Here is a 26906-nt window from a genome sequence, read left to right on the forward strand (position 1 = left end):
CTTATTCTAGTCCCATTTACTCCAATAGTTGGTCATCCTAGACCACTCATTCGTCGGCGATTAACCACCCACTGACAGGTCACACCCCTTGATATCATCTCAAAACCCAAAATTTTCAAATCTCTAAATTTCAATTCCTCATCCCTATTACTTGTTGGTATGAACTGAGATTCTTATTCCGAATACGATACTTGGCAATTATGAGTAGGGAACAAGATATTGACGGAAGATCTGAGCTTGATGAGTTTGGTGTTTCAAGTGAGTCGTACCCTTGCTTGTTCATCATAATCCTTTGATATTCTACCTTTTAAAAAACAATCCTTTGATCTCCTACCTTTGACAATGTGTTGATTAGAGTGATTTGGAACAAAAAGAAGATGCATTGTCATTGCTTGTAGTTGTAGGTTGCATTGGGCGATGGCTGCCGATCTGCGACCATTGCCTGAAGACTCGTTCTATTAATGTGTGAGTTGTACGACATCTCTAGTGTGTGATAGCACTGTGGGAAACACTTTGGTGTGATACCGTTGATGAGTGATGACTTTCTGTTGGATTATGTTTAAAGACATTATCATTTCAAGTTTTCAACCATCTAGCTGAGGTCTTCCGCTCCTTGAGTTTCGCTGATTCTGTAGTAAAGTGGCGTTTTGTTATTTTTGCATAGCTATTGGGCGTTGGCTTTATTTGTTAATTGTATGACAAGATAGTTCATTGTTTCATACAGAGCACCATTTGTTAGTTATTAATCGAGTTCTGCATGTGTATAACAGTATAGAAGAGAGTGTACATTCTCTGGTCTTTTTGTTTTAATTTTGGTGCTCTATTATAGGTAGATTTCATGTGTTTCGTGAATGGAGGATCAAGGTTTTCCGAAATCACACCAAATGGAATGGATTGACAATTAATAGTCGAAGCATTGGCGGCCAAACTAAGAGACCAGCAGGGATCATGGGAGATTATAAGTTGTCTCCAAATGCCGTTCGGGAAGGCGTTGAGAGCTTCCTCTTACATGCCATAAACATGAGCTTCTTTGAGCGACTTAACTTGGCTTGGAAAATAGTTTTCCCATCTCCGCAACTAGGAGGAGCTCGAATGCAAATATAGCGAAGCAGCGCTTGAAGATGATCCTGTTCTCTGATCGATGTGCAGTTAGTGATGAGGCGAAACAGAAAATTGTCAAAACATCGTGCACGCTCTGTCAATTTTGTCGAGATAGAATCGAAGGACAAGGTTCAGCTTAGTGTCTCTACCGATTCTGATCTGGGAACTATTTACTCCGTCACGGTGCCTGTTCGGCGGCGAAGGCAGAATACCAAGAGGAAAATGAAGCTGGGACGATAACAAATATCGAGTACAAAGATACTGGAGACCGGTCTGGTTCGGTCGATGTAAGTTCATTTCTATGTTCCAGACTAGTAGACACAAATTGGCAAAGGTTTGCAGCTATCAAAGATTAAAAGAGCATTTGATTATTTTGATATCCAATGAACTCTAGTTTTATGATTTGCTTCAATGGTGAAACCTAGAAGAAGGCAATATTTTTCAAAACTCATTTTCATATTTTCAAAATTTTGAAAAGTCAAAGGAAGAAAAGCATTTTCAAACAAGATAAGTTCTCTAGAAGCATGTCTTGGAATTCAACATATATACCTCTGAAGCTCAAGATTGAAGCTGGGGCAAAAGAAGCCATTTTTGGGCAAAATTTGATAATTGTCTTAAGTTGAGGTTTGCAAGAATACACCATGGTGAAATGAAGAAAAACTGAGAGAATGGAGATTGCTCACGCAATTATCCCCTTCACAGATCAACATTTTGTTTTAAGCATATTCAAGATTCCAGCATCAAGAGTCATCAAGACTGATAACCAGGGATTGAGATTTCTCTTTAAACCCTAACATATTTCGCATATACATCAACACATGCATACATTACGCATGAAATTTGCATCTTGCATTCATCATCATGTGCAAGAAAGACCTTGATTTTTTTAGGACAAATTCAATAAATCGACAAATAAATTTCATCTTGGCATACATCAAACATCCATCATCAGGATAGTTACATCCATACATTTTACAGATCTTTCAGGAGAATATGAGGTCAAAAGACAACAAGTCATCCTCATCAAGAATGAACAATCATCTTCAGATTCAATATTTCCAATATAAATTTTGTCTCGCTTGAGACAATCTCATTTAATGTAGATGATTATCTCACTTGAGATTTCTTTTTCTTAAACAGGCTTTGTCTCACTTGAGACAGTTTCACTCGAAAAAGGCATTTCATTTCACTCAAGACTGTTTTTAAAAAGAAGATTTTATCTCGCTTGAGATAGTTTCCTTTAAACAAAATTTTGTCTCACTTGAACAATTTCTCTTGAAACATAAATATTGAAAACATTTCCCTTGAAATGAATTTTGTCTCTCTTGAGATAGTTCCCTTGAAACAAAATTTGTCTCCCTTGAGACAGTTTCTCTTGAAACATAAACATTGAAACCATTTCCATTGAAATAAATTTTGTCTCTCTTGAGACAGTTTCCCTTAAAACAAATTTTGTCTCTCTTGAGACAGTTTCCCTTGAAACAAAATCTTTGAATCTGTTTTCCTTGAAACAAATTTCGTCTCCCTTGAGACAATTTCCTTGAAACAAAGTTTTGTCTCTCTTGAGACAGTTTCTCTTAAAACAAATTTTATCTCTCTTAAGACATTTTCTCTTAAAACAATTTTGTCTCTCTTGAGACAGTTTCCCTTGAAAAAAACTTTGAATCTATTATCCTTGAAACAAAGTTTTGTCTCTCTTGAGACAGTTTCTCTTAAACAAATTTCGTCTCCCTTGAGACAATTTCTCTTAAAACAAATTTTGTCTCTCTTGAGACAGTTTCCCGTGAAACAATTTTTGAATCTGTTTTCCTTAAAACAATTTCATGTCCCTTGAGACAGTTAATTTTAAAAACATTTTGTCTCTCTTGAGAATGTTTCCCTTGAAACGAAATCTTTAAATCTGTTTTCCTTGAAATAAATTTCGTCTCCCTTGAGACAGTTTCTTTTAAAACAAATTTTGTCTCTCTTGAGACATTTTCCCTTAAAATTTTGTCTCTCTGGAGAGAGTTTCACTTGGAACAAAAATCTTTGAATCAGTTTCCCTTGAAGCAAAATCTTTTAATCTATTTTCCTTAAAAAAATCGTCTCTCTCGAGACAGTTTCTCTTGGAAAATTTTGTCTCCCTTGAGGTATTTTCTTTTGATACTAAGTTGTGTCTCTCTTGAGATAATTTCCCTTAAAATAAGTTTTGTCTCTTTTGAGACAGTTTCTCTTAAAGCACCAATCTTTGAAATTATTCTCTTGAAACACAAAACCTTTGAAAATGTTCATCTTGTAATACCAAACATTCGAGTTCAATTACATTCAGCACAAAGGTATGTCAAATTTACAGTATAGCTTAAGTTGAGAAGAAGACTGAAGTTGACTACAATTTGGCAACGAGAAGCCTCAATCCGATTTAAATCCTGAATTACGGCTTTAATTCCATATCATTTTCAGATGGACTCTACCTTACGACAAGGGAGTCATTTCAAACCAATCAAATATCGGGTTTCAACTCTATGACGGATGACATTCGATATAGACGAAATTTGTGTCTTGTAATATTTGCTCTATTTTCGTTACATGATAATGAGCAAAGAGGGGCAGCTGAAGACACTTAATTCCGTCCCCTTGATTAATATTATTATATAATATATTTATTTACACCATTTTATTTACATTGTGTCAGGCCCAATGAAGCTGAAATACATGGCCCAGCAGCTACCCAAACGTACAACCTGAATTGGAAAACAAGGGTTTCCAGAATCCTAGTTCTTCAATTCCAAGTCAGCATCGCACGCCCCATTTTTCTTTCTCCACGGTCGCATGCCTCTCAACAACCCCATTTTTCACGGCAACACTCCAGCGGCTCCGAGTTCTCCGGCGCAAGGAAAGCGTCACCAACGCCACGCATGAAACAGAGCAACCAACATCAGTGTTTTACTCAAATGTAAACTCTAAAAACGCTTTTTCTTTGGCTATATATATTATGTAATGAACACACAGAGAAAGGAGATGAAATACGAGCAGAAAGTTTCGAGCTGAAAAAATAAAAACAAAAAAAAGAAAAAACATACGATTGTGAGAAGAAAAGTCTGCGAAAGGAGAATCAAAGTATTAAAACGGCGAACAAACCTTTAAGCCCCAATCAAGCTAGCGTCCGAAGGAGGATCTCTATGTTTAAAGAAGGTAAAAAACGTAATATTTTTGTTAGATCTATTGGATTATGCTTTGATTACTTGAAAAACCAACTTTAGATTTGTAGTTCAGGATTTAAAACGTTTAAAAGGACGAACTTTGTGAATTTCTAGTCACCGACGACAGTGGTCGTCAATCGTTTGTGAAAATTGATTTTCCAGCTATGTCTGAAAATACCAAAGCATTTGAAGGGGGGGAGATAGCTGAAATCTTAGAAATTAAACAGAAGTGAAATTGGGTTTAAAATAACTTATATATAAACCCATTTAGATGTTACCCGATTCATTTAGAGTCTTTTAACCCGTGTGTTGTTTTCTTTTTCTGGGAAACAATGTGTCAGATCCTTCCATTTTTAGAATGAATTCAATTTGGTCTCGTAATTAGCCTTAATTAATCTCACGTTGCCAGGTAATATAGTGCTTAATGATATTTAATCCTTGGATTTGCTAATAATTTTAACACCTAGACACTCTTATTCTTATTCATAATTAAACTTAAGAAAATAATTTGGAAATTTGATAATTATATCTTCTTTGGCCTCAGTTAAAAATTTGATATAATGTTTGATATATGTTTAAATTAGGCGTGTTTGAGCTAAGTATTAATTAATGATTAGATAACTAATTAGTAAGCAATTTGGATCGATATTTTTACCTCTTAATTTAAATTTACATTTTTCTTAACTAAAGACAACTGGAAATTACATAGTACCGAAAGGGCGGTTTAAGGGTGTTAATCCTTCCTTGACCGTAACCAACTCTCGAATCCGACATATCACTAGTAAGATGCAGATCATGTAAGAAATAAGATATCCGGTCAACCCATTTGATTTAAATAAATGATCGTGACGACTCCAACCCAATCCGCATTATAATAATAACCGTAGAAAAAGTTAATGAAGTGTGTAAAAAAACTATAGCTTTAGATACTCCAATAACTTTTTATACATCAATATTTATCGTATTAAAATATTATCTTATTAAAATTTCGATATAATCATATGATATTTACAAAAAGACCATCATAAAATAAGGCTTAATATAAAATAAGTGTCCAAATTATATTGTTTTTAACGAATTGGTGCCTAAAATATTTTTTGAATGTTCTAGTGTTTAATGTTACAACATCACCGCTTTAGGTGCCTCAGTTTTAACGCCATTAAAAATCCATTAAGTGACACGTGTCATAATCTGATAATTTTGTTAATTTATTTTAAAAAAACTTTAAAATATTTATTTTCTAAAAAACCTATTTTTTCTAAAATACCAGAAACTCAAAACTCTTAAATCTCTTATTCTAGTCCCATTTACTCCCAATAGTTTGGTCATCTTAGACCACCCATTCACCGGCGATTAACCACCCTGACAGGTCACACCCCTTGATATCATCTCAAAACCCAAATTTTCAAATCTCTACATTTCAATTCCTCATCCCTAAAATCTCAAATACTCAATCCCATAAATTATTTTGATTTATCGTGGTGATCGCTGTTTGGTCCTGGAAAGTTTGGAGAGGAGGAAACTTAGAAGCAAGGGAGAAAAAGGGGTGGGACGCGAGTTGAGAAAATAGTTTTTTTAAAGAAAGATAAAAGATTTCTAAGATTATGATACGTGTCATTTAACGGATTTATAACGATTCAGACCGTAAAATGGTAATGTTTGTAACGTTAGACCTCTAGATGATTAAAATAGTTTAGGCTCGTGAAAAGTGATAGCTTGAGAAGTCTAAAATAATATTGTTAATTTATTTTTTTATTATATATATATATATATATTAGACATCAATTCGTGAAAAGTGATAATTTGGGAAGTCTAAAATAAATATTGTTAATTTATTTATTTTTATTTTATTATATATCAATCTTTTTCAATTTAATTTAAATTTTCTTAACTCAAATTATAATAACTCAATTTTTTTTTTTTTGGATTTGGATCAGCTCGGCCAGGCTTTCGGCTCGGTTATTTTGCAGGCTCTACTCGGACTTAGTTGTTCCAAAGCCGCCTGAAATTAATAATCCGAATCAGTGAAGTTGCAGTGAGCAAAAGAGCTGCATTGTTTTCGTGACTTTGGGCAATTCGAGCTGACTCAAAAATGGCGGTATTTGGAATTTACGGGTGGATGCCACTCTTGCATCTTACCATCACACCATTTTCGAAGCTCTATCCCACCTTCAAGGTCATTGTCTTCAATCCCTCGAATCTTTTGTTTAACTTTTCTTTTCATCGAATTTGAAATATTTGTGTAATTCATCATCTGTTTGATCAATTTCTGTCTGGGTTGTTGAATGAATCGGGCAAGTTCCGTAATTCAGTGTATTTTAGGGTTAGAGTTGGAGACGCTGTTCTGGTTCGTTTGAATTCCTAGTTGTTTAGTTGTTCTTTTGAAGTAATCGAGCAAGAGCTAATTGGGTTTCCCTGCTTTGACGCAACACTGTTAGTTGGCAAACCCTTACCGTCCTCGGTTTTCATTTCCGGAAAATATCCTGGGTTCTGTTACCTAATATCTCAGCTAATTATTTTAGATTTTTTTAGTTTATTCACTATTGGCCTTGTTGGGTTCGTAATCTTCAATTTCAATCGCAGTTTGTTTTTTTATTTCTACTTTTTTTAATTGAAAATTGTCCTTCCTCATTGTCATAGCCTTATGCTAAAGAGGGCTGCATTTCATTTCCCGAAACGTTTTAAGTACCAAGAAATAGTCAAGAATCATGACCGTAGATTGATCTTGTCAATTGCATGTAGAGCCAATTTAAGCATGTATGTACATTTTGGAACCTATTACTTGTTGGTATGAACTGAGATTCTTATTCCGAATACGATACTTGGCAATTATGAGTAAGGGGAACAAGATATTGACGGAAGATCTGAGCTTGATTTTTGGTGTTTCAAGTGAGTCGTACCCTTGCTTGTTCATCATAATCCTTTGATCTTCTACCTTTTAAAAAACAATCCTTTGATCTCCTACCTTTGACAATTTGATTAGAGTGATTTGGAACAAAAAAGATGCATTGTCATTGCTTGTAGTTGTAGGTTGCATTGGGCGATGATGGCTGCCGATCTGCGACCATTGCCTGAAGACTCGTTCTATTAATGTGTGAGTTGTACGACAATCTCTAGTGTGTGATAGCACTGTGGGAAACACTTTGGTGTGATACCGTTGATGAGTGATGACTTTCTGTTGGATTATGTTTAAAGACATTATCATTTCAAGTTTTCAACCATCTAGCTGAGGTCTTCCGCACCTTGAGTTTCGCTGATTCTGTAGTAAAGTGGCGTTTTGTTATTTTTGCATAGCTATTGGGCGTTGGCTTTATTTGTTAATTGTATGACAAGATAGTTCATTGTTTCATACAGAGCACCATTTGTTAGTTATTAATCGATGTCCTGCATGTGTATAACAGCTAGGGGTGCACAAAAAATCCGAATATCCGATTTTGCGAAAAAAATATCCGAAACCGGATTTGGGAAAAATCGGTTTTTTTTAACCGGATCGGATTTTTTGAAACCGTTATTTTAACCGTTTGGAGAAAAAAACCTAGACCGGTTTTTTTACCGGATAAAAAACCGGTTTGAAAAAACCGGTTAAAAACCGTTTTTTCCGGAAAAAAAAATCGGTCTGGTTTAAAAACTAGCCGTTAATATAGCCGTTGGGGGGATTTTGTGACCGTTTTTTTCTTTAAAAATTACCATTTACCACCCTAAACATGTATAATAGGTTGGGGATGTATTTGGTTGATTACAAATTTCTCAAATTTTATTACACAACACTTAAACATCTCTCAAATCTTATTTTTGTAATTTTTTCATCATGAGTAACACGGCTGAATCTTCCGTCGGGGGAAACCTTGAAGTCGTGAGAGTGATCGAACACACTTGAAACAAAGACATTTGAGATCACTACGATTTATGTGAGATGTCAAATGGCTCGAGGAAGGCGCGTTTAAACTTTGTCTAAAGTTTCTTGCATCGGAAGGAAACACAACGTTGAAGAACCATTGACAAAATCATGCAAGGCACTTCGCTCAAGATCGGATACTAGTCAATCGAATCTTACACCGCAAGGTGGTGTTTTTGTTTACGACAACGAAAAATTACGAGAAGCGTTTACAAGTTCGTGATTACAAAAGCATTGCCGTTCGACCACTTTGATGATGAAGATTTCACGACAACAATTCAACAACTAATGTAACCACGTTATACTCAAGTAAGTCGTACTACCCTTAGAAGATATGCTATAAAAATGTGGCGTACGGCGAGGGAAAACGTGATTTTAGGATTCCAAGAACCCGTTATGGTGTGTCGCTTACATGTGACGTTGGAGTTCCCCTCATAATACCGGAAATTCTTTTTTAGCCGTTACGTCACATTGGTTATCAAGATATTGGCAAATGATGAAAAACAATCGCTTTGAATTATTCGGTGAGCCGCATACCGGTGCTAATTTATTTACACTTTTAAAAAGGGTAATTTGTCTTTATAAATTAGAAAATAAAGTTTTTTTATATCCTTTGATAATGCAATCGAATAATACAAACGCGGTTCCAAGATTGAAAATATTACTTTCACCGATTTTAGACGGTGCGTTTTTCATACCCGTTGCGTTGCACACATAATTAATTTATCCGTGCAAGCCGGTTTGGAGGTTATTGAGCCGATTAGATTAGAATTTAAAACAATGATAAAATCGGTTCTTTGTAACAACAACAAAAGACTAAATGATTATAAACGATTTTGTAAGTCCGTTAATAAAAAAGCTTTGGGTCCTAATTTGATTGTCCAACTCGTTGGAACTCAACTTGGATGATGATGCATACTGCCTTAAGCAAAGGGAAACATTGCAAACATTTCACGATCGCTTTTCGAGAGGGGTCATGTCCTAAACTTTATCCGGATTCGAGTTGGGAAACTATAGCCAAAATACCGATTTGCTTGAGGTTTTTAAAATGCAACAACTTTTTTATCCGGTGTTTTATTACCCTACTAGCCCGTTGGTTCTTAATCAATTATTTTTGTTGGCTACCGGACTAATGACTTTGAATTTGAAACCGAGTTTTTCAAGAAATTGGCTTTGCAATGAAGGAAAATTTTTAAAATATTTTAAGGAGATTCCCCCCATTTTTACTTGTTCCGCCGCTTTAAACCCAACGTTAAATGTTAGTGGGGTTGAAACACTAATTGAACAAATTGCGTTTGCTTTAATCTAACCGATGATGAACCCAACTTTGTCCAAAACCAAATAATTATTTAACAAATGTTTCGAGACATGTTTGCAATTTATTTAACTAAATACGGATCAGTAGTGTAATACACGATCAAATGAGAATGAATGCGGAATCATCTAGTAGACGTCCAAGTAACATAATTTGAATATTTTCACACTCTTGTAAATTCCCAATCCAAACGATCACGTACTACCACCCCAAGTAGCGAGTTTGGGAAATTACATGTCATGCGATTTTCTATCAAAAATGACATTTGAAGAGTTTGAAAGTTTGGATATTTTGGCTTGGTGGAAAGAAAAGGAAGCACAATTTCCGATTCTAGCCGCCATGGCCCGTGATTCACTAACCGTCCAAGCTTCTACGGTAGCTTCGGAATCCGCTTTTTCTGTTAGTGGCAGGTTATATCGCAACGGAGATCAAGACTAAGTCCCGAGTCGGTGGAAGTATGCATTTGTTTAAAGGATTATTTGGATGGAGCGGCTCGTAAGCAACATATCACCACCCTAGAAGATGCAATTGATGCCGATTTGGAAGCAAACTTACACATTGAAGAAGTCGAACTTGGAATATCCCCCCAAACGAGAAGGCGAAGATGATGAAGAAGAGATGGCAATGTAGTTTATTTTATACTTTATTTCATTATCGTAAACTTTGTTTCAATTATCGAACTTGAAGTTTTTAAGTATTTGAATTTATCGAACTTGGAAGTTTTTAAGTATTTGAATTTATCAAACTTGGAAGTATTTAAGTATTTCAATTATGTTGATTAATTAAGTATTCATTAAGTATTTGAATTTATCGAACTTGAGGTTTGATGCTTTCTCTTTGATTCTCTTGATTCTAGTTTGCTTGATGTTTCTTGTCTTTGATCAATGGAAGCGGTTTAAGTGTGAAAATATTTAATAAAATGCTTGGAGCGTGGGGAATCGGTACCCTCTCATAGGGAATCGGTTTCCTCTCATAGGGGGGAATCGGTTCCCCCTATGGGGGAATCGGTTCCCTCCGAGCATTCTGGAAATCTCGGAGCCAAACCATTCAGTGAGGAATCGGTACCCCCTTGGGGAGGAATCGGTTCCCTATGAGCAATCTGGAATATTAATATCGGTTTTTTTATAACCGGTTTTTTAAAAAAAAATGGTTTTTTTAAAACCGAAACCGGTTACACCGGTTAGGATATCCGTCCCTCCAAACCGGTTAGAAACCGAACCGGTTATTTTATAAACCGGTTTTTTTTCTATGGGAAAAAACCGGATCGGATAAAAACCGATCCGGATCGGATTGAAATCCGACAAATGTGCACATCTAATAATAGCTATAGAAGAGTGTACATTCTCTGGTCTTTTTGTTTTAATTTTGGTGCTCTATTATAGGTAGATTTCATGTGTTTCGTGAAGGGAGGATCGAGGTTTTCCGATATCATACCAAAATGGAATGGATTGACAATTAATAGTCGAAGCATTGGCGGCCAAACTAAGAGATCAGCAGGGATCATGGGATATTATAAGTTGTCTCCAAATACCGTTCGGGAAGGCGTTGAAAGCTTCCTCTTACATGTCATAAACATGAGCTTCTTTGAGCGACTTAACTTGGCTTGGAAAATAGTTTTCCCATCTCCGGCAACTAGGAGGAGCTCGAATGCAAATATAGCGAAGCAGCGCTTGAAGATGATCCTGTTCTCTAATCGCTGTGCAGTTAGTGATGAGGCGAAACAGAAAATTGTCAAAAACATCGTGCACGCTCTGTCAGATTTTGTCGAGATAGAATCGAAGGACAAGGTTCAGCTTAGTGTCTCTACCGATTCTGATCTGGGAACTATTTACTCCTTCACGGTGCCTGTTCGGCGGGTGAAGGCAGAATACCAAGAGGAAAATGAAGCTGGGACGATAACAAATATCGAGTACAAAGATACTGGAGACCGGTCTGGTTCGGTCGATGTAAGGTTCGATTTCTATGTTTCAGACGAGTAGACACAAATTGGCAAAGGTTTGCAGCTATCAAAGATTAAAAGAGCATTTGATTATTTTGATATCCATTGAACTCTAGTTTTATGATTTGCTTCAATGGTGAAACCTAGAAGAAGGCAATATTTTTCAAAACTCCTTTTCATATTTTCAAAATTTTGAAAAGTCAAAGGAAGAAAAGCATTTTCAAACAAGATAAGTTCTCTGGAAGCATGTCTTGGAATTCAACAGATATACCTCTGAAGCTCAAGATTGAAGCTGGGGCAAAAGAAGCCATTTTTGGGGCAAAATTTGATAATTGTCTTAAGTTGAGGTTTGCAAGAATACACCATGTTGGAAATGAAGAAAAACTGAGAGAATGGAGATTGCTCACGCAATTATCCCCTTCACAGATCAACATTTTGTTTTAAGCATATTCAAGATTCCAGCATCAAGAGTCATCAAGACTGATAACCAGGGATTGAGATTTCTCTTTAAACCCTAACATATTTCGCATATACATCAACACATGCATACATTACGCATGAAATTTGCATCTTTGCATTCATCATCATGTGCAAGAAAGACCTTGATTTTTTAGGACAAATTCTATAAATCGACAAATAAATTTCATCTTGGCATACATCAAACATCCATCATCAGGATAGTTACATCTATATACATTTTACAGATCTTTCAGGAGAATATGAGGTCAAAAGACAACAAGTCATCCTCATCAAGAATGAACAATCATCTTCAGATTCAATATTTCCAATATAAATTTTGTCTCGCTTGAGACAATCTCATTTAATGTAGATGATTATCTCACTTGAGATTTCTTTTCTTAAAACATGCTTTGTCTCACTTGAGACAATTTCACTCGAAAAAAGGCATTTCATTTCACTCAAGAATGTTTTTAAAAAGAAGATTTTATCTCGCTTGAGATAGTTTCCTTTGAAACAAAATTTTGTCTCACTTGAGACAATTTCTCTTGAAACATAAATATTGAAAACATTTCCCTTGAAATGAATTTTGTCTCTCTTGAGATAGTTTCCCTTGAAACAAAATTTTATCTCCCTTGAGACAGTTTCTCTTGAAACATAAACATTGAAACCATTTCCATTGAAATAAATTTTGTCTCTCTTGAGACAGTTTTCCTTAAAACAAATTTTGTCTCTCTTGAGACAGTTTCCCTTGAAACAAAATCTTTGAATCTGTTTTCCTTGAAACAAATTTCGTCTCCCTTGAGACAATTTCCTTGAAACAAAGTTTTGTCTCTCTTGAGACAGTTTCTCTTAAAACAAATTTTATCTCTCTTAAGACATTTTCTCTTAAAACAAATTTTTTCTCTCTTGAGACAGTTTCCCTTGAAAAAAAAACATTGAATTTATTATCCTTGAAACAAAGTTTTGTCTCTCTTGAGACAATTTCTCTTAAAACAAATTTCGTCTCCCTTGAGACAATTTCTCTTAAAACAAATTTTGTTTCTCTTGAGACAGTTTCCCGTGAAACAAAATTTTTGAATCTGTTTTCCTTAAAACAAATTTCATGTCCCTTGAGACAGTTAATTTTAAAACAAATTTTGTCTCTCTTGAGAATGTTTCCCTTGAAACGAAATCTTTAAATCTGTTTTCCTTGAAATAAATTTCGTCTCCCTTGAGACAGTTTCTTTTAAAACAAATTTTGTCTCTCTTGAGACATTTTCCCTTAAAAATTTGTCTCTCTGGAGACAGTTTCACTTGGAACAAAAATCTTTGAATCAGTTTCCCTTGAAGCAAAATCTTTTAATCTATTTTCCTTAAAAAATCGTCTCTCTCGAGACAGTTTCTCTTGGAAAATTTTGTCTCCCTTGAGGTATTTTCTTTTGATACTAAGTTTTGTCTCTCTTGAGATAATTTCCCTTAAAAAAAGTTTTGTCTCTTTTGAGACAGTTTCTCTTAAAGCACCAATCTTTGAAATTATTTCTCTTGAAACAAAAACCTTTGAAAATGTTCCTCTTGTAATACCAAACATTCGAGTTCAATTACATTCAGCACAAGGGTATGTCAAATTTACAGTATAGCTTAAGTTGAGAAGAAGACTGAAGTTGACTACAATTTGGCAACGAGAAGCCTCAATCCGATTTAAATCCTGAATTACGGCTTTAATTCCATATCATTTTCAGATGGACTCGACCTTACGACAAGGTAGTCATTTCAAACCAATCAAATATCGGGTTTCAACTCTATGACGGAGGACATTCGATATAGACGAAATTTGTGTCTTGTATATTTGCTCTATTTTTGTTACACGATAATGAGCAAAGAGGGCAGCTGAAGACACTTAATTCCGTCCCCTTGATTAATATTATTATATAATATTTATTTACACCATTTTATTTACATTGTGTCAGGCCCAATGAAGCTGAAATACATGGCCCAGCAGCGACCCAAACGCACAACCTGAATTGGAAAACAAGGGTTTCCAGAATCCTAGTTCTTCAATTCCAAGTCAGCGTCGCACGCCCCGTTTTTCATTCTCCACGGTCGCATGCCTCTCAACAACCCCGTTTTTCACGGCAACACTCCAGCGGCTCCGAGTTCTCCGGCGCAAGGAAAGCGTCACCAACGCCACGCATGAAACAGAGCAACCAACATCAGTGTTTTACTCAAATGTAAACTCTAAAAATAGCTTTTTCTTTTGGCTATATAATATGTAATGAACACACAGAGAAGGAGATGAAATACGAGCAGAAAGTTTCGAGCTGAAAAAATAAAAACAAAAATAGAAAAAACATACGATTGTGAGAAAAAGTCTGCGAAAGGAGAATCAAGTATTAAAACGGCGAACAAACCTTTAAGCCCCGATCAAGCTAGCGTCCGAAGGAGGATCTCTATGTTTAACGAAGGTAAAAAGCGTAATATTTTTGTGAGATCTATTGGATTCTACTTTGATTACTTGAAAACCCAACTTTAGATTTGTAGTTCAGGCTTTAAAACGTTTAAAAGGACGAACTTTGTAAATTTCCAGTCACCGACGACGGTGGTCGTCAATCGTTTGTGAAAACTGATTTTCCAGCTATGTCTGAAAATACCAAAGCATTTGAAGGGGGGGGAGATAGCTGAAATCTTAGAAATTAAACAGAAGTGAAATTGGGTTTTAAAAATAACTTATATAATAAACCCATTTAGATGTTACCCGATTCATTTAGAGTCTTTTAACCCGTGTGTTGTTTTCTTTTTCTGGGAAACAATGTGTCAGATCCTTCCATTTTTAGAATGAATTCAATTTGGTCTCGTAATTAGCCTTAATTAATGTCATGTTGCCATGTAATATAGTGCTTAATGATATTTAATCCCTGGATTTGCTGATCTCGATTGAATTCCATGTATCTGACTTCTTAGTAAGATGAATTTGTGGTCAAATTATTAATTGTCTTCAATTGAATCAAACTTGGTGTGAAAAGTGCATTGAGCATCCCGATTTCCTTGCTTGGAATGTGCATGACTTAATAATTTTTTATCTCGTGGTTAGTGAACTGTGAATCAACGTGTCTAGATTTAGGTTGATTAACGTGTTTGAATTCCATCTCCATAGTTTTAGTTGTCAATGCATTAATTTTGTTTAATTGTCATTCTTTTATTAATAAATTTTTAAGCCTGTTAACCGATTAATTTTGACACCTAGACACTCTTATTCTTATTCATAATTAAACTTAAGAAAATAATTTGGAAATTTGATAATTATATCTTCTTTGGCCTCAGTTAAAAATTTGAATAATAATGTTGATATATGTTTAAATTAGGCGTGTTTCAGCTAAGTATTAATTAATGATTAGATAACTAATTAGTAAGTAATTTGGATCGATGTTTTTACCTCTTAATTTAAATTTACATTTTTCTTAACTAAAGACAACTGGAAATTACATAGTACCGAAAGGGCGGTTTAAGGGTGTTAATCCTTCCTTGACCGTAACCAACTCCCGAATCCGACATATCACTAGTAAGATGCAGATCATGTAGGAAATAAGGTATCCGGTCAACCCATTTGATTTAAAATAAATGATCGGTGGCGACTCCAACCCAATCCACAATTATAATAATAACCGTAGAAAAAGTTAATGAAGTGTGTAAAAAAACTATAGCTTTAGATACTCCAATAACTTTTTATACAATCAATATTTATCGTATTTAAAATATTATCTTATTAAAATTTCGATATAATCATATGATATTTACAAAAAGACCATCATAAAATAAAGGCTTAAATATAAAATAAGTGTCCAAACTATATTGTTTTTAACGAATTGGTGCCTAAAATATTTTTTGAATCTTCTAGGTGTTTAATGTTACAAACATCACCGCTTTAGGTGCCTCAGTTTTAACGGCCATTAAAAAATCCATTAAGTGACACGTGTCACAATCTGATAATTTTGTTAATTTATTTTCAAAAAAACTTTAAAATATTTATTTTCTAAAAAACCTATTTTTTTCTAAAATACCAGAAAACTCAAACTCTTAAAATCTCTTATTCTAGTCCCATTTACTCCAATAGTTGGTCATCCTAGACCACCCATTCGCCGGCGATTAACCACCCACTGACAGGTCACACCCCTTGATATCATCTCAAAACCCAAAATTTTCAAATCTCTACATTTCAATCCCTCATCCCTAAAATCTCAAATACTCAATCCCTTAAATTATTTTGATTTATCGTGGTGATCAACTGTTTGGTCCTGGAAAGTTTGGAGGGGAGGGAAAACTTAGAAGCAAGGGAGAGAGAAGGGGTGGGATGCGAGTTGAGAAAATAGAGTTTTTTTAAAGAAAGATAAAAGATTTCTAAGATTATGATACGTGTCATTTAACGTATTTTATAACGATTCAGACACGTAAAATGGTAATGTTTGTAACGTTAGACATCTAGATGGTTTAAAAATAGTTTAGGCATCGTGAAAAAGTGATAGCTTGAGAAGTCTAAAATAATATTGTTAATTTATTTTTTTATTATATATATATTTATATAATTTAGACATCAATTCGTGAAAAAGTGATAATTTGGGGAAGTCTAAAATAAATATTGTTAATTTATTTATTTTTATTTTATTATATATCAATCTTTTTCAATTTAATTTAAATTTTCTTAACTCAAATTATAATAAACTCAATTTTTTTTTGGATTTGGATCAGCTCGGCCAGGCTTTCGGGCTCGGGTTATTTTGCAGGCTCTACTCGGACTTAGTTGTTCCAAAGCCGCCTGAAATATAATAATCCGAATCAGTGAAGTTGCAGTGAGCAAAAGAGCTGCATTGTTTTCGTGACTTTGGGCAATTCGAGCTGACTCAAAAATGGCGGTATTTGGGAATTTACGGGTGGATGCCACTCTTGCATCTTACCATCAACACCATTTTCGAAGCTCTATCCCACCTTCAAAGGTCATTGTCTTCAATCCCTCGAATCTTTTGTTTAACTTTTCTTTTCATCTAATTTGAAATATTTGTGTAATTCATCATCTGTTTGATCAATTTCTGTCTGGGTTGTTGAATGGAATAGGGCAAGTTTCGCAATTCAGTGTATTTTTAGGGTTAGAGTTGGAGACGCTGTTCTGGTTCGTTTGAATTCCTAGTAGTTTAGTTGTTCTTTTGAAGTAATCGGAGCAAGAGCTAATTGGGTTTCCCTGCTTTGACGCAACACTGTTAGTTGGCAAACCCTTACCGGTCCTCGGTTTTCATTTCCTGGAAAATATCCTGGGTTCTGTTACCTAATATCTCAGCTAATTATTTTAGATTTTTTTAGTTTATTCACTATTGGCCTTGTTGGGTTCGTAATCTTCAATTTCAATCGCAGTTTGTTTTTTTATTTCTACTTTTTTTAATTGAAAATTGTCCTTCCTCATTGTCATAGCCTTATGCTAAAGAGGGCTGCATTTCATTTCCCGAAACTTTTTAAGTACCAAGAAATAGTCAAGAATCATGACCGTAGATTGATCTTTGTCAAATTGCATGTAGAGCCAAATTTAAGCATGTATGTACATTTTGGAACCTATTACTTGTTGGTATGAACTGAGATTCTTATTCCGAATACGATACTTGGCAATTATGAGTAAGGGGAACAAGATATTGACGGAAGATCTGAGCTTGATGAGTTTGGTGTTTCAAGTGAGTCGTACCCTTGCTTGTTCATCATAATCCTTTGATCTTCTACCTTTTAAAAAACAATCCTTTGATCTCCTACCTTTGACAATGTGTTGATTAGAGTGATTTGGAACAAAAGAAGATGCATTGTCATTGCTTGTAGTTGTAGGTTGCATTGGGCGATGATGGCTGCCGATCTGCGACCATTGCCTGAAGACTCGTTCTATTAATGTGTGAGTTGTACGTCAATCTCTAGTGTGTGATAGCACTGTGGGAAACACTTTGGTGTGATACCGTTGATGAGTGATGACTTTCTGATGGATTATGTTTAAAGACATTATCATTTCAAGTTTTCAACCATCTAGCTGAGGTCTTCCGCTCATTGAGTTTCGCTGATTCTGTAGTAAAGTGGCGTTTTGTTATTTTTGCATAGCTATTGGGCGTTGGCTTTATTTGTTAATTGTATGACAAGATAGTTCATTGTTTCATACAGAGCACCATATGTTAGTTATTAATCGATGTCCTGCATGTGTATAACAGCTATATAAGAGTGTACATTCTCTGGTCTTTTTGTTTTAATTTTGGTGCTCTATTATAGGTAGATTTCATGTGTTTCGTGAATGGAGGATCAAGGTTTTCCGAAATCACACCAAAATGGAATGGATTGACAATTAATAGTCGAAGCATTGGCGGCCAAACTAAGAGACCAGCAGGGATCATGGGAGATTATAAGTTGTCTCCAAATGCCGTTCGGGAAGGCGTTGAGAGCTTCCTCTTACATGCCATAAACATGAGCTTCTTTGAGCGACTTAACTTGGCTTGAAAAATAGTTTTCCCATCTCCGGCAACTAGGAGGAGCTCGAATGCAAATATAGCGAAGCAACGCTTGAAGATGATCCTGTTCTCTGATCGCTGTGCAGTTAGTGATGAGGCGAAACAGAAAATTGTCAAAAACATCGTGCACGCTCTGTCAGATTTTGTCGAGATAGAATCGAAGGACAAGGTTCAGCTTAGTGTCTCTACCGATTCTGATCTGGGAACTATTTACTCCGTCACGGTGCCTGTTCGGCGGGTGAAGGCAGAATACCAAGAGGAAAATGAAGCTGGGACGATAACAAATATCGAGTACAAAGATACAGGAGACCGGTCTGGTTCGGTCGATGTAAGGTTCGATTTCTATGTTCCAGACGAGTAGACACAAATTGGCAAAGGTTTGCAGCTATCAAAGATTAAAAGAGCATTTGATTATTTTGATATCCAATGAACTCTAGTTTTATGATTTGCTTCAATGGTGAAACCTAGAAGAAAGCAATATTTTTCAAAACTCCTTTTCATATTTTCAAAATTTTTAAAAGTCAAAGGAAGAAAAGCATTTTCAAACAAGATAAGTTCTCTGGAAGCATGTCTTGGAATTCAACAGATATACCTTTGAAGGTCAAGATTGAAGCTGGGGCAAAAGAAGCCATTTTTGGGGCAAAATTTGATAATTGTCTTAAGTTGAGGTTTGCAAGAATACACCATGGTGGAAATGAAGAAAAACTAAGAGAATGGAGATTGCTCACGCAATTATCCCCTTCACAGATCAACATTTTGTTTTAAGCATATTCAAGATTCCAGCATCAAGAGTCATCAAGACTGATAACCAGGGATTGAGATTTCTCTTTAAACCCTAACATATTTCGCATATATATCAACACATGCATACATTACGCATGAAATTTGTATTTTTGCATTCATCATCATGTGCAAGAAAGACCTTGATTTTTTTAGGACAAATTCAGTAAATCGACAAATAAATTTCATCTTGGCATACATCAAACATCCATCATCAGGATAGTTACATCCATATACATTTTACAGATCTTTCAGGAGAATATGAGGTCAAAAGACAACAAGTCATCCTCATCAAAAATGAACAATCATCTTCAGATTCAATATTTCCAATATAAATTTTGTCTCGCTTGAGACAATCTCATTTAATGTAGATGATTATCTCACTTGAGATTTCTTTTCTTAAAACAGGCTTTGTCTCACTTGAGACTGTTTCACTCGAAAAAAGGCATTTCATTTCACTCAAGACTGTTTTTAAAAAGAAGATTTTATCTCGCTTGAGATAGTTTCCTTTTAAACAAAATTTTGTCTCACTTGAGACAATTTCTCTTGAAACATAAATATTGAAAACATTTCCCTTGAAATGAATTTTGTCTCTCTTGAGATAGTTTCCCTTGAAACAAAATTTTGTCTCCCTTGAGACAGTTTCTCTTGAAACATAAACATTGAAACCATTTCCATTGAAATAAATTTTGTCTCTCTTGAGACAGTTTCCCTTAAAACAAATTTTGTCTCTCTTGAGACAGTTTCCCTTGAAACAAATCTTTGAATCTGTTTTCCTTGAAACAAATTTCGTCTCCCTTGAGACAATTTCCTTGAAACAAAGTTTTGTCTCTCTTGAGACAGTTTCTCTTAAAACAAATTTTATCTCTCTTAAGACATTTTCTCTTAAAACAAATTTTGTCTCTCTTGAGACAGTTTCCCTTGAAAAAAAAAACTTTGAATTTATTATCCTTGAAACAAAGTTTTGTCTCTCTTGAGACAGTTTCTCTTAAAACAAATTTCGTCTCCCTTGAGACAATTTCTCTTAAAACAAATTTTGTCTCTCTTGAGACAGTTTCCCGTGAAACAAAATTTTTGAATCTGTTTTCCTTAAAACAAATTTCATGTCCCTTGAGACAGTTAATTTTAAAACAAATTTTGTCTCTCTTGAGAATGTTTCCCTTGAAACGAAATCTTTAAATCTGTTTTCCTTGAAATAAATTTCGTCTCCCTTGAGACAGTTTCTTTTAAAACAAATTTTGTCTCTCTTGAGACATTTTCCCTTAAAATTTTGTCTCTCTGGAGACAGTTTCACTTGGAACAAAAATCTTTGAATCAGTTTCCCTTGAAGCAAAATCTTTTAATCTATTTTCCTTAAAAAAATCGTCTCTCTCGAGACAGTTTCTCTTGGAAAATTTTGTCTCCCTTGAGGTATTTTCTTTTGATACTAAGTTTTGTCTCTCTTGAGATAATTTCCCTTAAAATAAAGTTTTGTCTCTTTTGAGACAGTTTCTCTTAAAGCACCAATCTTTGAAATTATTTCTCTTGAAACACAAAACCTTTGAAAATGTTCCTCTTGTAATACCAAACATTCGAGTTCAATTACATTCAGCACAAGGGTATGTCAAATTTACAGTATAGCTTAAGTTGAGAAGAAGACTGAAGTTGACTACAATTTGGCAACGAGAAGCCTCAATCCGATTTAAATCCTGAATTACGGCTTTAATTCCATATCATTTTCAGATGGACTCGACCTTACGACAAGGTAGTCATTTCAAACCAATCAAATATCGGGTTTCAACTCTATGACGGAGGACATTCGATATAGACGAAATTTGTGACTTGTAATATTTGCTCTATTTTTGTTACACGATAATGAGCAAAGAGGGGCAGCTGAAGACACTTAATTCCGTCCCCTTGATTAATATTATTATATAATATATTTATTTACACCATTTTATTTACATTGTGTCAGGCCCAATGAAGCTGAAATACATGGCCCAGCAGCGACCCAAACGCACAACCTGAATTGGAAAACAAGGGTTTCCAGAATCCTAGTTCTTCAATTCCAAGTCAGCGTCGCACGCCCCGTTTTTCATTCTCCACGGTCGCATGCCTCTCAACAACCCCGTTTTTCACGGCAACACTCCAGCGGCTCCGAGTTCTCCGGCGCAAGGAAAGCGTCACCAACGCCACGCATGAAACAGAGCAACCAACATCAGTGTTTTACTCAAATGTAAACTCTAAAAATAGCTTTTTCTTTTGGCTATATATAATATGTAATGAACACACAGAGAAAGGAGATGAAATACGAGCAGAAAGTTTCGAGCTGAAAAAATAAAAACAAAAATAGAAAAAACATACGATTGTGAGAAGAAAAGTCTGCGAAAGGAGAATCAAAGTATTAAAACGGCGAACAAACCTTTAAGCCCCGATCAAGCTAGCGTCCGAAGGAGGATCTCTATGTTTAAAGAAGGTAAAAAACGTAATATTTTTGTGAGATCTATTGGATTCTACTTTGATTACTTGAAAACCCAACTTTAGATTTGTAGTTCAGGCTTTAAAACGTTTAAAAGGACGAACTTTGTAAATTTCCAGTCACCGACGACGGTGGTCGTCAATCGTTTGTGAAAACTGATTTTCCAGCTATGTCTGAAAATACCAAAGCATTTGAAGGGGGGGGAGATAGCTGAAATCTTAGAAATTAAACAGAAGTGAAATTGGGTTTTAAAAATAACTTATATAATAAACCCATTTAGATGTTACCCGATTCATTTAGAGTCTTTTAACCCGTGTGTTGTTTTCTTTTTCTGGGAAACAATGTGTCAGATCCTTCCATTTTTAGAATGAATTCAATTTGGTCTCGTAATTAGCCTTAATTAATGTCATGTTGCCATGTAATATAGTGCTTAATGATATTTAATCCCTGGATTTGCTGATCGCGATTGAATTCCATGTATCTGACTTCTTAGTAAGATGAATTTGTGGTCAAATTATTAATTGTCTTCAATTGAATCAAACTTGGTGTGAAAAGTGCATTGAGCATCCCGATTTCCTTGCTTGGAATGTGCATGACTTAATAATTTTTTATCTCGTGGTTAGTGAACTGTGAATCAACGTGTCTAGATTTAGGTTGATTAACGTGTTTGAATTCCATCTCCATAGTTTTAGTTGTCAATGCATTAATTTTGTTTAATTGTCATTCTTTTATTAATAAATTTTAAGCCTGTTAACCGATTAATTTTGACACCTAGACACTCTTATTCTTATTCATAATTAAACTTAAGAAAATAATTTGGAAATTTGATAATTATATCTTCTTTGGCCTCAGTTAAAAATTTGAATAATAATGTTGATATATGTTTAAATTAGGCGTGTTTCAGCTAAGTATTAATTAATGATTAGATAACTAATTAGTAAGTAATTTGGATCGATGTTTTTACCTCTTAATTTAAATTTACATTTTTCTTAACTAAAGACAACTGGAAATTACATAGTACCGAAAGGGCGGTTTAAGGGTGTTAATCCTTCCTTGACCGTAACCAACTCCCGAATCCGACATATCACTAGTAAGATGCAGATCATGTAGGAAATAAGGTATCTGGTCAACCCATTTGATTTAAAATAAATGATCGGTGGCGACTCCAACCCAATCCACAATTATAATAATAACCGTAGAAAAAGTTAATGAAGTGTGTAAAAAAACTATAGCTTTAGATACTCCAATAACTTTTTATACAATCAATATTTATCGTATTTAAAATATTATCTTATTAAAATTTCGATATAATCATATGATATTTACAAAAAGACCATCATAAAATAAAGGCTTAAATATAAAATAAGTGTCCAAACTATATTGTTTTTAACGAATTGGTGCCTAAAATATTTTTTGAATCTTCTAGGTGTTTAATGTTACAAACATCACCGCTTTAGGTGCCTCAGTTTTAACGGCCATTAAAAAATCCATTAAGTGACACGTGTCACAATCTGATAATTTTGTTAATTTATTTTCAAAAAAACTTTAAAATATTTATTTTCTAAAAAACCTATTTTTTTCTAAAATACCAGAAAACTCAAAACTCTTAAAATCTCTTATTCTAGTCCCATTTACTCCAATAGTTGGTCATCCTAGACCACCCATTCGCCGGCGATTAACCACCCACTGACAGGTCACACCCCTTGATATCATCTCAAAACCCAAAATTTTCAAATCTCTACATTTCAATCCCTCATCCCTAAAATCTCAAATACTCAATCCCTTAAATTATTTTGATTTATCGTGGTGATCAACTGTTTGGTCCTGGAAAGTTTGGAGGGGAGGGAAAACTTAGAAGCAAGGGAGAGAGAAGGGGTGGGATGCGAGTTGAGAAAATAGAGTTTTTTTAAAGAAAGATAAAAGATTTCTAAGATTATGATACGTGTCATTTAACGTATTTTATAACGATTCAGACACGTAAAATGGTAATGTTTGTAACGTTAGACATCTAGATGGTTTAAAAATAGTTTAGGCATCGTGAAAAAGTGATAGCTTGAGAAGTCTAAAATAATATTGTTAATTTATTTTTTTATTATATATATATTTATATAATTTAGACATCAATTCGTGAAAAAGTGATAATTTGGGGAAGTCTAAAATAAATATTGTTAATTTATTTATTTTTATTTTATTATATCAATCTTTTTCAATTTAATTTAAATTTTCTTAACTCAAATTATAATAAACTCAATTTTTTTTTGGATTTGGATCAGCTCGGCCAGGCTTTCGGGCTCGGGTTATTTTGCAGGCTCTACTCGGACTTAGTTGTTCCAAAGCCGCCTGAAATATAATAATCCGAATCAGTGAAGTTGCAGTGAGCAAAAGAGCTGCATTGTTTTCGTGACTTTGGGCAATTCGAGCTGACTCAAAAATGGCGGTATTTGGGAATTTACGGGTGGATGCCACTCTTGCATCTTACCATCAACACCATTTTCGAAGCTCTATCCCACCTTCAAAGGTCATTGTCTTCAATCCCTCGAATCTTTTGTTTAACTTTTCTTTTCATCTAATTTGAAATATTTGTGTAATTCATCATCTGTTTGATCAATTTCTGTCTGGGTTGTTGAATGGAATAGGGCAAGTTTCGCAATTCAGTGTATTTTTAGGGTTAGAGTTGGAGACGCTGTTCTGGTTCGTTTGAATTCCTAGTAGTTTAGTTGTTCTTTTGAAGTAATCGGAGCAAGAGCTAATTGGGTTTCCCTGCTTTGACGCAACACTGTTAGTTGGCAAACCCTTACCGGTCCTCGGTTTTCATTTCCGGGAAAATATCCTGGGTTCTGTTACCTAATATCTCAGCTAATTATTTTAGATTTTTTTAGTTTATTCACTATTGGCCTTGTTGGGTTCGTAATCTTCAATTTCAATCGCAGTTTGTTTTTTTATTTCTACTTTTTTTAATTGAAAATTGTCCTTCCTCATTGTCATAGCCTTATGCTAAAGAGGGCTGCATTTCATTTCCCGAAACTTTTTAAGTACCAAGAAATAGTCAAGAATCATGACCGTAGATTGATCTTTGTCAAATTGCATGTAGAGCCAAATTTAAGCATGTATGTACATTTTGGAACCTATTACTTGTTGGTATGAACTGAGATTCTTATTCCGAATACGATACTTGGCAATTATGAGTAAGGGGAACAAGATATTGACGGAAGATCTGAGCTTGATGAGTTTGGTGTTTCAAGTGAGTCGTACCCGTGCTTGTTCATCATAATCCTTTGATCTTCTACCTTTTAAAAAACAATCCTTTGATCTCCTACCTTTGACAATGTGTTGATTAGAGTGATTTGGAACAAAAAGAAGATGCATTGTCATTGCTTGTAGTTGTAGGTTGCATTGGGCGATGATGGCTGCCGATCTGCGACCATTGCCTGAAGACTCGTTCTATTAATGTGTGAGTTGTACATCAATCTCTAGTGTGTGATAGCACTGTGGGAAACACTTTGGTGTGATACCGTTGATGAGTGATGACTTTCTGATGGATTATGTTTAAAGACATTATCATTTCAAGTTTTCAACCATCTAGCTGAGGTCTTCCGCTCATTGAGTTTCGCTGATTCTGTAGTAAAGTGGCGTTTTGTTATTTTTGCATAGCTATTGGGCGTTGGCTTTATTTGTTAATTGTATGACAAGATAGTTCATTGTTTCATACAGAGCACCATATGTTAGTTATTAATCGATGTCCTGCATGTGTATAACAGCTATATAAGAGTGTACATTCTCTGGTCTTTTTGTTTTAATTTTGGTGCTCTATTATAGGTAGATTTCATGTGTTTCGTGAATGGAGGATCAAGGTTTTCCGAAATCACACCAAAATGGAATGGATTGACAATTAATAGTCGAAGCATTGGCGGCCAAACTAAGAGACCAGCAGGGATCATGGGAGATTATAAGTTGTCTCCAAATGCCGTTCGGGAAGGCGTTGAGAGCTTCCTCTTACATGCCATAAACATGAGCTTCTTTGAGCGACTTAACTTGGCTTGAAAATAGTTTTCCCATCTCCGGCAACTAGGAGGAGCTCGAATGCAAATATAGCGAAGCAACGCTTGAAGATGATCCTGTTCTCTGATCGCTGTGCAGTTAGTGATGAGGCGAAACAGAAAATTGTCAAAAACATCGTGCACGCTCTGTCAGATTTTGTCGAGATAGAATCGAAGGACAAGGTTCAGCTTAGTGTCTCTACCGATTCTGATCTGGGAACTATTTACTCCGTCACGGTGCCTGTTCGGCGGGTGAAGGCAGAATACCAAGAGGAAAATGAAGCTGGGACGATAACAAATATCGAGTACAAAGATACAGGAGACCGGTCTGGTTCGGTCGATGTAAGGTTCGATTTCTATGTTCCAGACGAGTAGACACAAATTGGCAAAGGTTTGCAGCTATCAAAGATTAAAAGAGCATTTGATTATTTTGATATCCAATGAACTCTAGTTTTATGATTTGCTTCAATGGTGAAACCTAGAAGAAAGCAATATTTTTCAAAACTCCTTTTCATATTTTCAAAATTTTTAAAAGTCAAAGGAAGAAAAGCATTTTCAAACAAGATAAGTTCTCTGGAAGCATGTCTTGGAATTCAACAGATATACCTCTGAAGGTCAAGATTGAAGCTGGGGCAAAAGAAGCCATTTTTGGGGCAAAATTTGATAATTGTCTTAAGTTGAGGTTTGCAAGAATACACCATGGTGGAAATGAAGAAAAACTAAGAGAATGGAGATTGCTCACGCAATTATCCCCTTCACAGATCAACATTTGTTTTAAGCATATTCAAGATTCCAGCATCAAGAGTCATCAAGACTGATAACCAGGGATTGAGATTTCTCTTTAAACCCTAACATATTTCGCATATATATCAACACATGCATACATTACGCATGAAATTTGTATTTTTGCATTCATCATCATGTGCAAGAAAGACCTTGATTTTTTTAGGACAAATTCAGTAAATCGACAAATAAATTTCATCTTGGCATACATCAAACATCCATCATCAGGATAGTTACATCCATAAACATTTTACAGATCTTTCAGGAGAATATGAGGTCAAAAGACAACAAGTCATCCTCATCAAAAATGAACAATCATCTTCAGATTCAATATTTCCAATATAAATTTTGTCTCGCTTGAGACAATCTCATTTAATGTAGATGATTATCTCACTTGAGATTTCTTTTCTTAAAACAGGCTTTGTCTCACTTGAGACTGTTTCACTCGAAAAAAGGCATTTCA

General features: G+C 35.0%; 1 protein-coding gene and 3 pseudogenes across 1 annotated transcript; all 4 read left to right on the forward strand.

Annotated features, from left to right (window-relative positions):
* Positions 1 to 200: 200 nt before the first annotated feature.
* On the forward strand, positions 201 to 1457 carry LOC120122224 (annotated as a pseudogene).
* A 4915-nt stretch (positions 1458 to 6372) lies between these two features.
* On the forward strand, positions 6373 to 11473 carry LOC120122225 (cell division topological specificity factor homolog, chloroplastic-like). The gene is made up of 2 exons (XM_039141417.1): positions 6373 to 6456; positions 10873 to 11473. The coding sequence occupies exons 1-2, from the start codon at positions 6373 to 6375 to the stop codon at positions 11467 to 11469; spliced, it is 681 nt and encodes a 226-aa protein (XP_038997348.1). The 3' UTR covers positions 11470 to 11473.
* Positions 11474 to 16648: 5175 nt separating this feature from the next.
* Positions 16649 to 18750, forward strand: LOC120122136 (annotated as a pseudogene).
* A 5187-nt stretch (positions 18751 to 23937) lies between these two features.
* LOC120121978 lies at positions 23938 to 26039 on the forward strand (annotated as a pseudogene).
* The last annotated feature ends 867 nt before the right edge of the window (positions 26040 to 26906 follow it).

This window comes from Hibiscus syriacus, unplaced genomic scaffold, assembly GCF_006381635.1.
Source record: "Hibiscus syriacus cultivar Baekdansim isolate YM2019G1 unplaced genomic scaffold, ASM638163v2 tig00110384_pilon, whole genome shotgun sequence".
Taxonomy (NCBI): domain Eukaryota; kingdom Viridiplantae; phylum Streptophyta; class Magnoliopsida; order Malvales; family Malvaceae; genus Hibiscus; species Hibiscus syriacus.